The sequence below is a fragment of the Anarrhichthys ocellatus genome, unplaced genomic scaffold, assembly GCF_004355925.1.
Source record: "Anarrhichthys ocellatus isolate YVR2014 unplaced genomic scaffold, GSC_Weel_1.0 scaffold52, whole genome shotgun sequence".
Lineage (NCBI taxonomy): Eukaryota > Metazoa > Chordata > Actinopteri > Perciformes > Anarhichadidae > Anarrhichthys > Anarrhichthys ocellatus.
Window position 1 is genome coordinate 977,841 of NW_022280082.1, and position 14,152 is coordinate 991,992.

At 43.1% G+C, this 14,152-nt stretch overlaps 1 protein-coding gene across 2 annotated transcripts in view; it reads left to right on the top strand.

Moving 5' to 3' along the window:
- The first annotated feature begins 1,976 nt into the window (after positions 1-1,976).
- Positions 1,977-14,152, top strand: part of LOC116395996 (tyrosine-protein phosphatase non-receptor type 14) — a 35,929-nt gene continuing 23,753 nt past the window's right edge. For both annotated transcript variants that reach the window (XM_031870301.1, XM_031870302.1), the window contains exons 1-2: positions 1,977-2,369; positions 12,457-12,913. In XM_031870301.1, coding sequence (XP_031726161.1) covers positions 12,740-12,913 — 174 coding nt within the window. In that variant the 5' untranslated portion in view covers positions 1,977-2,369; positions 12,457-12,739. The remainder of the gene's footprint in view (positions 2,370-12,456; positions 12,914-14,152) is intronic.

The following is a 14,152-nucleotide window of genomic DNA, read 5'->3' on the forward strand; positions in this document are numbered from 1 at the left end:
CATTAAATACCTGTCTAATAAACTTGAAGGTAATTTCTTATTTCTTGTATTTTTTCACTCTCCTGTGGCTCCATTAAACATCCCAGTGATCCCCTTGCATGATACAGGGATTTATCATGTGCTGTGGTATTTATAGCTTGCTTTGAAAAACGTATAATGAGACCACTGTGGACTCTACCGAGGTCTCATAACAGCAGGACAGCAAGTGGGTGAGAGTATTCAGCAGCATATCAAATGACATTTTACTGAAAGATGACTAGTTTCAGTTTAAGGCATCGTTGTGAAAATAGAAACATTAAATTATTACAGCAACAAATGATCACCAGTATGTACGACCATATATACAAAATGTCAATGATAAATACTCTACTTACTTACCTACTTTACTGTTATACTAAAACTACTAACTACCACAGGGACAGATCCACCACTGAGAATAGAGGTCAATTCGACATGAGGGGTTTTTGAAGCCTGATTTCAAGATATTTGTTGAACTGAACATAGTGATGCTGTCCGACCAATTGGGAATAATTTTGTAATGTGGAGGCTTAAAAAACATTGTGTACGGAGATGTATAACTAACTAAACTAACTAAATAAAGGTTAAAATACAAATCAGAAAATGGCATTATTTGGCGGCACCTGCGTGAACAAGGGAAATATGGACCTTTTCTTACCACATACTACTTGTATTTCACAACCTACTGTAAGTTTACATAAAAGTATTAAAAATAAACGATATACTGTTTGAAATAAATTTGCCTATGCATAGCCTACTAAAGCCAACATGTTGTAAAAATGTATGTTATGCAAATAAATTGCCCCACCGTGGCTGTAACTCATCCCCGGCCAAAAGGCACAAAGGGGAGACATAAATATGTGAGGGGACCTCCTTTGTTCGACGTTTAGTCACCTCTGTGGCCCCTGTAAAACCATTAAACGAGGAGGACTTCTCCCAGGAGCCCAGCATTCCTCAGATTCCTCCGGTCTGATGTCAGAGCGGAGGGGAAGGCATCTGGACCAAATGCTGCCTTCATGGTCCCTCACATGGCTGCGACTTTTGAGCTCTACTCTATGTAGGGATTTTTCGCACTTTTTAATTGTTTTAGTGAAGATAATCAACATGTTTGTGCCTACATATTTTTTCACTCCAGCCTTTTTTGTTGTTGTAAACTTGCTTTCTTTTGACCAATTAGCAGCAAGGAGTTTTGCTGATGTATAATAGTGCGAGAGTGGGAATAAAATAAAATATACATATAGTTTGGGTTTTGGTAAATAACTTTTTCACTTGCTTGCTGACAGTTAGATGAAAATATCAATCAATACCTATTGATATTTAATATGCTAAATATGAAATTACAGCCAGCAGCCAGTTAGCTTAGCTTAGCATACAGACGGAAACAAGGTCAAACAGCTAATCTGGTTCTATCAATATAAACAAAATCAAAGTACCAGCACCTGTAAAGCCAGATAATTATTAACCTTAGTAAACAAAGTGTACAAATTAGAAGGCTATTTCCCAAAATGCCAAATGACTTTGACGGAAGTTTCTGTGTAATTAATGACTTTCACCATCAACTCCTCTTACACATCAAATCGCACACAAGTGTCTCCAGCTCTGTTGGCTTGTCTTAAAACAAAACTTGGCACACGGTCTCCCCGGTTGTGCAGCCTCATGGGAATTTCCTTATCTTAGCCCTTTTCCTGAGGCTAATTTGTAGGAAAAGCCAAAAAAATATCCATTAATTACCAATGAAGCAAAAGAAAAGTATGAAAATCCAATACATTCAGAAATATGTATTTTCTTCCTTACTATCCTTTATCCTCTTGTGGCTCCTTGGGGTTTCTTATGCGACCCTCCAAGAGGGTCCCGAACCATTGCTTTACGCCTCCTTACACGGAGACTCCAGATTCCAATATTTCCTGCTGCTCTTGAATGCAGCGTGTGGTACTCTCTCCCCCTGTCCTGAACTCCTCCATTGGGCTACAGGGACCACTACTATAAACATACCAAAGTCCATATACGCGAGAAGAAGACCACGTCGTAGCCATCCACGGCCGAGTTAAAGAACTTTTTCTAACTGGTTTTTTTCAGGACTTTTGTGCTCCGCGAAAAAAAACAAAGAAAACGGACTAAAACAAAACGTGGGAGTCAAAGCAGTGACAGGAGTGAGTTTGCGACTTTGTTGCGCTCGTATGATTCAAGAGTTTCTTTTGAGATTCCGTTCTTCTACATTGGGACCGTACTCCGAACAACAAAACGACATGTGGAATATTCTCTGTTCGCTGTGAGCTTCAACGCCTTCGAGCAAAGAGGAGTTTCTCCAGCGGGGGGGGGAGCAGAAAACGGCATGTAGCGCAGGATTAAGGGTGAGTTGTCTTGTTGCATAAAGAATAAAAAATCTCCTCCGGGAGAGAAGTGTGTTATGCTTTTGGTTGTTTCCAAAACCTCGAAACATTCTTGGAGTAGGGGAAAACTAATTTTTTCTTAAGCCTCAACGAGCAAATGTAGGCCAAATGGCTGGGCCACGTAGGGCAGACAGGGGATCACAAATATTCTCATGCTAACCCCCCCCCCGTCCTCCTCCAGATAAACATACATTAAAATACAGACCGGGCCCCCGATCCTCCTCTAGATAGGATGCGGACTGAGGTAACTGAAGAACTAAACAACCTGCAGGTGACAGCGTGAAATTCCACCTCCATTCAGAACAGCCTAAAACATTCAGTTTAGGCCTCCCGAAGTTGTATTGATACACTTAAAGGTACTTTATGGAGCCCTCTGCAGGACCCTCCCCTTAGGATCCAGTTTGGACATCCCTTGGGGAGGCAAATGCGCACATGCCGGGCAAAGTTTACACCACCTGGATGATCTACATCCTACTACTACTACTACTACTACTACTACTACTACTACTACTAGTGTACACTGAAAACAACCTGCATCAACAGAAGCTTGTTGACCTTTTGAGTGGACGATGCATGGGTCGCTCAGGTAGGAACAAGAGACTGAAGCGGTGCACACGCGTGTGTCTCAGAGGTGACTTATGGTTTTTTACGTGATGGGTTAAATGAGCCTGGTGATGATGTCATTATCACTTTTGTTTGCCCTGCTCACACCCTGTGTGCGCACTGAGCATAAATGTTTGTGTGAGAGTATGTTAAAAAGATGTGTTTGGACATGCAGCTTGGACTACCATCCATTACTGTAAAAAAAGAAAAGAGGAGAGTTATGTAAAGGCAAATATAGCATAGCTGCAGGAGGCGTAGGCCGTACACACACACACACACACACACACACATATATACATACACATCTGGCTGTCTTTATAAGCTCAAAGGCATGCTGTGTAAATTATATGGTGCCAGAGCAAGTGGCTTGGGAGTACACACCACTTTTAAAACACTGGTGGAGAATTTAAAGAACCAAAAGTCAGAGTTGTATGTTCCGCCTTCATCCATGCTTCTCCTCACCTCACTGTGAGGCTTGTTTAAGAGGACGAGCGGGTTAAACATCTAATATATGTTTTTAATTCCTCCCACAAAGGAATGTTGCCGTCCACCTCCTGTTCTGTCTTATTTGAAAACATCCCGAAGGCATGTTTTGTTTATGTGCAGCATGGTAAGATTATAACAAGTGTTTACTGCATAATGCAAGCCTGCATATAAAAGGAAAAGTGGCTATTGTTTGTGTAGCCAGTGGTCATGAGGCCATTTGTGGAGCAAACATACCTTTCATTTTGGTCAGGAAGAGAGGGAGGGAGAAAGGTTTTTGTTTTTGTTGTTATTGTCGTAGCAGTTTAACTGAAGGCCAAGCAATGTACAGGATTCCTTCAAAGTCATATCGTGGTTATTGAAAGGTTTTTGAAATGATGAAAGGCAACTTTTGCAAACCGTTTATTGTTATAGATTTGTCATAATTATATCATCCTAAACCCTAATTCTATCCCGTTAATATGGACAAGGTGATAATGTATTATGATAATTGATCGTTTTTCAATTGAATAGCGGGATGAAATCCTGTATTGAGTTTATTATACACAGTGACGTTTTCTCAATTAATAATAAGCACATACTAATTCAGATTTCACAGAAATGGATTATTTAATCTTTAGATAAAGCTAAATTGCCCAAAATGTGGTGGTTCTAGCTTCTCCAATGTAAGGGTTTCCTATTTTCATCATTGTAAATTAAATATATTTCAGTTTTTTGACTGTTGTTCGCCCCAAACAAGCAACTTTAAGACGTCAGCTTTGGCTGTAGGATATTGTGACGGGCATTTTTCACCTTTTTCTGACATTTTATAATCAACACATTAATTGCTAATGCCATGAGTTGCAGCCGTTAATGCAATTATTCCTCATGATTGGCATGTCAGTTGTCTAATCATAAAACAAATAGCCATTCATATAAACAATATATTAATCTCAGTTTTAGGAAAAGCGGTATTTAAAAACATATTCATAAAAAAGTCACACTAATAACATGAAACAATGTCAAACACAATAATGTGCAAACTGGGTTAATGTCTGTGACTGTAATCAGCAACTTGTGTGTGTGTGTTTATTGAGTGTATCGAGACTTGCCGAGATGCTTTTGTCAGAGTTGTGTAAGTGCTGTGCTCTCTGGCAGCCCGGCTGACAACAACAGAGCAGACGGCATGCCGCGACTTGCCCAACTCTCCCACACTCCACCATAGGCACCTTCCAGGTGCTAGTCAATCACTGCTGGCCCCGCCCCCTTAAAACAAGGTCAGAGCCCTCGCTCTCCGATGACTTTTGAGTATTTTGTGAGGAAGTGTGTATGCGATTGAGCCCACTTCTCTTTTCTCCAAATAGAGCATCAAGCAGAGACATTTTCCATTTGATCTCCAGTTTAAAAACGTGCGAGTTTCTCCTTCCCTCACGGCCATTATGTGTGTTGTATACAGCCGGATGTAAGCAGTAGCAAACTGTTGCTGCTTTCACAGGCCTGTAAACTCCCTGCCGTTGAGGTCCCCTGTTAGTGTTGGTGCCTCTGGGTTCAGCTGTGAGAAAACACTCGGTGGCTTTTTGGTGATTGAGCGTGTGTGTCTGGAGTTTGTGCGTATGGTTGTGTGAGTGTGATGTGGTTCCCAGGAGGGGAGGGGGCATGGAAAATGTGAACAGCACCGCGGTTTGGCTGGAACAGACGCGGTGGCCCGACGGTTGATGGTCCTGTGTTTCTGTTGTTGAGGTGGAGAGAGCCTCCGCTATCAGCCCCGCTCTCCGTCACTCCCTCGCTCCATCCTCCCTTCAGCCCCCCCCCCCCCACCCACCCTCTCGTCCTGACCAACTGTACCAACACGATAAGAGCCTGAGAAACACCGCTGGTGCACTTCTTCTCCCCTTCATGCCCCGTTCCACATATCCTCGCTTATCTTGAGCCTTTATTTTCTCAACCGGGTGTTGGGACACTCACTGCACTCTTTCTCTCAATCATATCTCCAAACTCTCCTTGCCTTCCATGTCATCAATCTCCCAGTTTTCACTGCCACAGGATGAGTCGGCAGCGCTATGTCATCGTTGGTTTGGAAAACCAACCACTGTGTGAAGCTGTATCCCTCTTTGATCCTCTCCCTCTTCATGTTCTAGTGACAGTGTTTAGATGGCTACGCCGGCCTGAAACGTGGGGCATTCCCTATCTGTTACTGTCAACTGGCACAGTGATGCAGCACGACAACACATATTTCTATTATATTCCTGCAGTTCCTTTTCTACAATGATATTTATGGGTGTGCATGCTGTCGGACACATTCACTATCAATAATGTTAAAAAAAAATCGCATCATTCACCTTTTTTATGGAGACTGGAGCAGATTAAATAAAGCGGCATCTTTTTAGATTTGTAGTGATTTTGTCATTGCACACCCTCATGTCTCCTACTTCTGTCTACACTCATAATAACTCTGTCCATCAACTGTTGCATTTGTAAGAAAGTACAGGTACTGCTATCAGGCCTGAAAAGCTGGATCGTTGCATCCCCAATGTAAGACCTTCAGTTTTTGCAAAAATGTTTGAACTCCATCTTCCTCAACACTCAGTCGGGTACCAAAATGTGAAGAGATGCCTCTTTTTGCACAGGAGGGTACAAGGAATATGCAACATACAAAGCACATGGGCCTTGAATCAGGATTTCAGGCCAAGCTATCGTGTATGTTTTCAGAACAATCCTAAATGCATGCCATTTTCAAATAGGACTTGATGTTGCATTGTTTGATGGTAGCAGATATTCACAGTGTGAAATGTCTGTTAACTCAGCTGCTTAATGAATTCAAAAGATTGAAATATATGTGAGTTTTGCTTAAAATTTTAAGTGAGGCTTTGATGATTTCTACCCCCAGTTTAACCCCTTGATCTGTGCAGGTGTGTGTGTGTGTGTGTGATGGAGATGGATGGGGAGACAGTGAAGGAGAGCGTGTGTGTGTGTGTGTGTGCGCGTGTGTGTGTGAGTGAGAGCGACTGTGTCAAGCTACAGACAAGGCTCCTTCACTGTCTGGATGTCACCTCTGTGCGAACACTCTGCGCTGTGTGTTTGTAACCGTCGCTCTGCTCTCATGTAGTAGAGAGAACGTGTGCATGCGTGTGTGTGTTTGGTTGTGTCTTTGTCTCAGAGATGGAGCGAGAGAGAGAGACAGAGGAAAATAAGAGAGCTGGAAAGTGAGGAAACAGATGCGCTTGTTAGAAACACACTGTCTGACCGCCTGGCTCCACCATCTGTTTGCAGCTGCTAATGTTTGTGTGTGACAGACAGTACGTCGTGTGTGTGTGTGTGCAGGACTGTGTGGAAGCAAGCATAAAGTATATAATGGAAAATCTAAGTTCATTCCTTTTAAGTCGAGGAAACGTAAAGGCATAGTCTTCTGTGTGTTTTTTAAAGAATGAAAGTACACACACACACATGCATGGCCAGAGTGTCAGATAACAGAGCGCCCAGATGGAGTGTCCTTCTGCCCCTGAGGCATGCTGGGAGAACGATTGCTATGTACAGCGGAGGCATGTTCATCTACTGTTTGGGTCTTTTCTCATTAAGGAAAAGATTACACAGTTTGTGTTTTACTGCCCAGTGGATTGGGCAGCAAGGTTCAGTCAGGTCAAGTCTGATCCAGGGTCAGCTCCCAGTATCTGCTGTTTCTCAGACAGACTTCGGCTGTATGTATCCAGGAATGTGTGCAGACTTCACAGCCTTATTACCCCAAAACATCTCTCCAGTGAGCTCGTCTTAGCTCCACGGTAAGCCAGTGGGGCAAAAGAGGATCAAAGTCCTAAGAAGATTTTTTTTGGGGGGAAACATGAGACCAAATCTGTCTGTTTCGGAGAAGATGTTTTCTTATGTTCTGGCTCTGGTTGGTCACCAGATATGACAATACAACAATTAAGTTCTTAGACACACACACGGGACATGCAGTAGAAAAAATAGTCTCGTTAGGATTCGTCTGTGTGACTGCAGATTCTCTGATTTGACACTGTTAGTCAATTAACAGTTAATCAACAATAATTGTTATTTTGGATTGATCTTTAAGTCATTAATACAAATTTAAAAAAGCCAAACATTCTCTAGTTCCTGCTTTTAAATTGTGAGAATTTGCTCTGATTTATATAATTGAAAATCTGTAGGTTTTGGATATTTTTTAAGTCGGATATGAAAAGCAATTTAATAATGTACTCTTCACTAGTTTCAACATTTTATGTTCTAAATGATTAATGTAGAATGGCAACTATATTGATTTTTAAGTCATCTCTTAAAGCAGAAAAAGCCCAAAAGGTACTACTTCCACACTCTCAAATGTCAATATTTGCTGATTTTCTAGGCTGTCTGTGATACTTCATTAAATATCAATATCATTTGTCAGAAAAAGCCTCCTGAGCACATTAACTTTAAATTATCTTTCGATTGGAACTCCTACTATGTGATCCAGGCCTGGTTTAAGCTCGTAGACCGAACAGTAAAAAAGGGTCCGCTGGAGGAAGAGTAAAGTTACGAGCTGTGAAGCACTTAACCCCTTTGTTTTGCTACAGCGCTCATGTGTAACAGGAGGGGAGGAGGACAGAGGGTGGTGTTGCTATTTCAGACAGAGACAAGCATCAGAGATCCGATTGATTGAGTTACACACGCTACACTTGCGTCCTCAGCTCTTGGCGGACTGCGTCTAATGGTCTTAGCAGTAGGCGACAAAGTGCTGTTTTGTTCCCGCCATTGTGTGGACGTGAATGGAGCAAAGTGACAGACGGGCTGCCCTGAGAGAGACGGAGCACCCAGACCAGCAGCTCTGTTACTGTGCAGATGCCTGGGAATTGTATTTAGTCTTTGTGAAGGTTTAAAGTCATTATTTAAGTCAACTTTTAGGTGATTTTCTGTGGTCTTGCAGTCGGTTTCTTGCGTAATGCTGCATCTCTGGTTGTTTGCCACAGTTGTTTTGGTTTTGGTTAATTCTCCCATGAGTGCTGAATCCGCACCTGACTTCAGCAGAAAGATGACTGGCTGCAAAACATCACACCCTGAGGGTGAAACCTGTGTCAACATAGTTATTTACCTGATTTTATATCCATCTTCTGTCAGCTGTCAACTCATAACTTCAACTGACTGTTAAACCCAGTTCCCATTAGTCACTGTTGCAACACCTGTCAAGCTCTCGGTTCCCGCACAGCACAGCGCGCAGTTCACAACAACAACTGGGGAAGAGTTACCAATTTATGTCTTTGTCATTTTGGAAACTATGAAACCTATTATGTCAGACAGAGGTGGACAAAAGCAGGATTCTGTTGCTGGTGGATTCTATCAACTGTGGTTAGCTGGTTAATTAAGCTAACATTAGCTCCATTAATTGGTTGCAAACATAATCCCTCACGGACTGTTTAAATGTTTCCAACCGAGAATAAAGAGAATAAAATGGGCCTTTAACATTCACTTGATGGCTACAAGCATGTTGTGTAATGTTGGCTGAGCTGACTGGAGGTTAAACTTCCCCAAGCCCCCCCCCCCAAAAAAAAGCAGGACAGAGCTGCTAACGCTATATTAGCATCCAGGAGCTGCTTCTACACATGTGCTAGTCGTGAATAGGACTTTTTTAAAAGGTAACCTGTAACCCAACAAACTAATTTTGTAAACCCAGGTAGTTAATGTTGTGCTCCTTGGCCCAGAACGTAACGCCTACATACTACTGTTGGTAGTGACCTGGTGTTACTTCCTACTGGACATGCTAATGGCTGCAGCTTATGTAAGCACAGATGAACATACAGTTTAATCGTTTCTTTGCGCTTTTTGCTCTTGTTTTGGTTTAGGGATAAAGAAAAGACTACCTCTGGAACTCTTTAAACGCTATATTGGTGTTACTATAAAACAATGCAGACCGCTATGGCATGTGCAGGAATCCAAAGTTTGACAGGTCTGCCCTGCTGTTACAGTTGCTAACCATTGATTGGACAATTGGTTTTTTTGGGTTTAGCCAATGGTCAGTCAGCATGTAAACAACTATCATCTATGATGATTGACCCCTCTTTGTGTCCGCCAAAGGACACTTCAGCAACTAAACTAATTAGAACATTCTGGAAACTACTTATTTATTTACAAGTTTATTTGACAGAGTCAACTTTTGAAATCCAGTCTTCGCACAAGTGTCTGCAAACAGTGCTAAAGAAATGATATACTTGTGGTAATGTGGTTAAAGCATACACAGTAAAAAACATCTTCTGTCCTTTTTTATTTTCACCTTTATGCCCCTGACCACACTAGTCTAGAGGGGATAAAGAAGAAACGCAACAAAAGATGGGAATGGTTTCATATATATTTAGCCAAAGCTTGCTTTCCTGAAAAAGAAAAACAACCCTCTTCCCTCAGTTTTCCCTCTCGTTTTCTCAATGCCACAAAATTACAATGTGCAAATTCATATACGTGTACGCCGTTTTTGCACGCTGGAAATAAACACGAAGGTCGGGAGAGAATGTTGCTCTTGCGCTGTAGCGGCGTTGAGGCAGCGTTTTTTTTTGTTGTGTCGAGGAGTGGGTTCGGTCCTCAGCTATTGTCTGTCTGTCTGTCTGGTTTTACTCAACCACACACTTCCAACCATGTCACTGATTACTAGTTTAGAGTTGCACTAACTGCTGTCTGGTCCTTTGGCTAACCTCTGACGAACCTGGTGTGTGTGTGTGTGTGTGTGTGTGTGTGTGTGTGTGTGTGTTTGTGATTCTGTGTGTGTTTGTGGTGTGCTCTGTTCGTGCATGTCTATGTTTGTACACTACACAGTGAAAGTATGCATCTTTATTTGTGTCCCTGTGTGTTTATCTGCGTCTGTAGGCTTGTTGACAGTGATCTTGCAGGGCCTGTGTGCTTGGGAACATTTGTTGAGGCATTTTTAGGAGGTTTTACCGCCAACCTGTGATGTCACTTCCCCTAAGCCCGAGCTCGAGGGGAGGGCCAGAGGGGCTGTCGTCTGGGTCAGGTGGCGAGTGGGATCACATATCCTAAAGTTATTTCACTCACCCATTGTAGCCCAATTATTCACTTGCTGTGGCTTGCTGTGTGTGTGTGTGTGTGTGTGTGTGTGTGTGTGTGTGTTGGCATGAACGCCCAATAAAAAAAAAACCAAGATGATGCCACTTACAGTGATCTGTCTGATGAATTCAGGAGTAAGGAATGTGTTACGGCTTCCAAAGGGGCTCGGCTGTTTCAAAAGACGAGTGTGATTCAAATGGAACCAAACAACACGGCTGTAAGTCAGCAGTTTGTAGCCTTTTCATTCAAGACTCACTCGCTTGTGTCTTTTCTCTCCCGCTCACTCAGCCTTATCACACACACACACACCCCACACACACACACACACACACACACACACACACACACACACACACACACACACACACACACACTTTCCCTCCTTGTGGTGCATACTTGCGTCAGGTGTGCTCTGTTTTTCCAGTCAGGGCAGAGAGGAATCTGGGCCGGAGTCCAAGCTGACTATCAACAGCACATTGCTGAAGCCCGGGACAAGAAGCAACACATCCACCACTCCATCTTTACTCCTCCTCCTTCTCCCTCTCTACTCCTCCCCCCTTTTTCTCCTCTCCTGATCACTGGAGCATTGTCGTGCTGTATTTTGGTCTTTTCATCTTTCTGTTTGTGTGTTTTTTTCCCTCTCTTGCATTCATTCAATTCATTTTCATGCACTTTCCTGATGTTTTTATAATGGTTTGCCGGTTTTTGTTATGGAGAAGAGGTTGTTGTTTTTCCTTTTGGTTCTGTGGTGTATAGTAGTTCCGGTCTAACAAGGCTACAAAGTGGCCACCACCCTTAAAATGACACCGCTTTTAGCAATCTCAATTAATTTCCATTGACAACATCAGCATTATTCCTCGGGGGCTCAGGTTTTATCCTGGGAGAAATGTTTTTGTGGTTTGCCTCAGTGTTGCGTACTCTATATATATATATATATATATATATATATATATATATATATACGGTATACGAGAAATGTGACTATATAAATATAGTAAATATACTTGTGTTTGTGTGTGCTTTACTTCAAAGCTATGTCCTCGTCAAAGACTTGAAAGTTAAGAACTGATGTCTAACCCAGAGATGTGTTCAAAGTGTTCCCCAAAGACCTGTCTCAACCTTAAAACCGCAGTGTGTGTGTGTGTGTGTGTGTGTGTGTGTGTGTGTGTGTGTGTTGGTTTGCTTTCCTCATAATGTTGAACTTTTGTTGGAGTAATTAACAGTTTTACGAGTTTCTTATTGACAACATAAATTGGCATTTTCTGTTTTGTGGCAGTGGCTAACAAACAGTGCGTCTGTGAAAGCATCTGTGCCACCACCGCATGCGTGTGATCCTACACACTACAACCCTGTACGCTTCAATGTCTGGCACTGTGCTGTTGTCTGTCGGGCAGAGAGAAGTAGAGGGGAGATAAAAAGGAAAGGAAAGGCCTCCCACACAGGCAGATATGAGACTTAGGAGCTCCATTAGTTCCTCAAAGCCAGCTGCCGGGTTCAGATGGATGTCTGCGCTCGGCTGTTTGATGTCCATTCATCCATAGCCTTACATCTCTGCCTCTGTCTCCCAGCTTTGCCCGACGCTGGGCCTCATGGGGCTGGAGAGAGAGAGAGAGAGCAGCTGCCATAACTATAGGATAAAGCTGTCTGCTACCGTGTGATTCCTGCCTCTGCTAACAGTGTGGCACCACTGCTGATGCTGTTTTCGCCGGTGATTCTGCCAGGCTTGTCTGTTTTTTTTTTTTCGTGTCTGTTGTTTATGGGAGGTAGGTGGAAAATATGATGTTGGAAGGTTTGATAAGGAGGGATGTTTACTGATGAGAGCAACATGTAGTTTCGGCTTTCCTGTCGGCTCATACATGAAAGTTTAAAGAGACTACAAAAAACTGTCAGTAGATATTTTTCAAGTTTCTAGTTGACTAATCCATCTCTTTGTCGTCTCTCCTTGCAGCATCCGTTCATCCTCTTCTTCCTCATCGTCCTCCTCCTCCCCTCCGGACATCTTTGGGAATGGGCCAGAGCCTTGCCAGGGTGCATCTTTCCACCCGGTGGTGCGGCTGGCGTCGCGCAAGAGTGAGGAGGGCAGCGGCCAGGTCATAGAGCCTGCCCATCCCGCCCTCTCTCTTTCTCTCTCTATCTCTCTATCTCTCTATCTCTCTCTCTCTCTCTCTCTCTGCTTGCTTGCTGCAAAGTGACTTTTGACCCTTTGACTCAGCTGTGACTTCCTGCCAGCCATGCCCTTCCGGCTGAAGCTGCGGCGCACACGGCGCTACAACGTCCTGAGCAAGAACTACTTTGTGACACGGATTCGCCTGCTGGACAGCAATGTGATTGAATGCACTCTGTCAGTGGAGAGTACAGGACAGGAATGCCTGGAGGCAGTGGCCCAGAGGCTGGAGCTACGGGAGGTGAGGAGGAGTCTTTCCTTATGTGACCCACGTACATGCTTGTGTTCGACTGATATGTCAGCTGATAGTTGGTTGGTTTGTACTTGCAATCAGTACAAGTTTTCCGTATCAGTTCTGTATCATTTCTTCATTCAAACACGTAAAGGCAAGATGAGGTTATCACAGAACACAATGCTGAGGGACACGTTAACATGTTTAGGGCTTACAAATGATCGAATTGTCATGGTGTTTAATGTTGATGTACAATATCATCTGTTGTCAGCTTCCACAGATATTAGTAGTGGTATTGCTATTAGTAGGGTTGGACAATATTGACATAGGGTCCTATACGTCCCTTTCTGGAAAATCAATTGAGTCTTTTTTTTTTTTTGCTAATCAAGCAAAAAGGAAATCCCTGATAAATCAAGGCACTTCATCAACTTGTTGCAAAAATCGAGCAATAGAAAAAACAAAATCATATTTCAAAGTATTTGTTGTCAAATCACCAAACTGTTGGTAATCACCCACATCGATCATGCACAGATAAAAAGACTTTCAAACATTTCTGAATGCATTGTCAGATTGTGTGTGTGTGTGTGTGTGTGTGTGTGTTTGAGAGTGGGATTGTGTGTGTGTGATGGCCACGCGTCTCTCCCCATACCCTGTGTGTGTCTCCCTGCCCTCTGCTGTCCCCTTCCTGCGGGGTCTTTATCCGTCTCTAACGAAGCGTGACTACCTCTGTCCTCTTTTCTCTGCAGAAGAAAGAGATACTGCTCATCCCCCTGTCCCACTTCCCACCCCTCCTGTCCATGCTTTCTCTGTGTGTTTTCTCTTATCCCTTTCTTTCTGTTCCCTCATTTTCTTTACGTTTCCTACATCAAGGTTTAAACCGCCACCTTGCTCTGTGCTCACACAGGTATGTAGCTTTGCACGGGGCCTATTGTTTGTAGATGGAGTTGTTTTGCGTGTGTAAGTGCAGTTTGTTCACAGATTGGAGAATGAATGTGTGTTTGGTTGAAGACTGATTGACAAAGTGAGACAGAGGAGCGGTGTACATGTGCGTACTCACGCCGTGTTGTGGTATTTGCCAGGTGTCAGCGATGTTATAAATAAGGTGATGTGACGCCTGAGCTTCAGCTGGCGTCTGCCCCCTTGAATGCACACACCATTTGAGCATTTGTTGTTTTCATCTTTATTGATGTACCTGAGGCCTTGTGTGTGTGTGTGTGTGTGTGTGTGTGTGTGTGTGTGTGTGTGTGT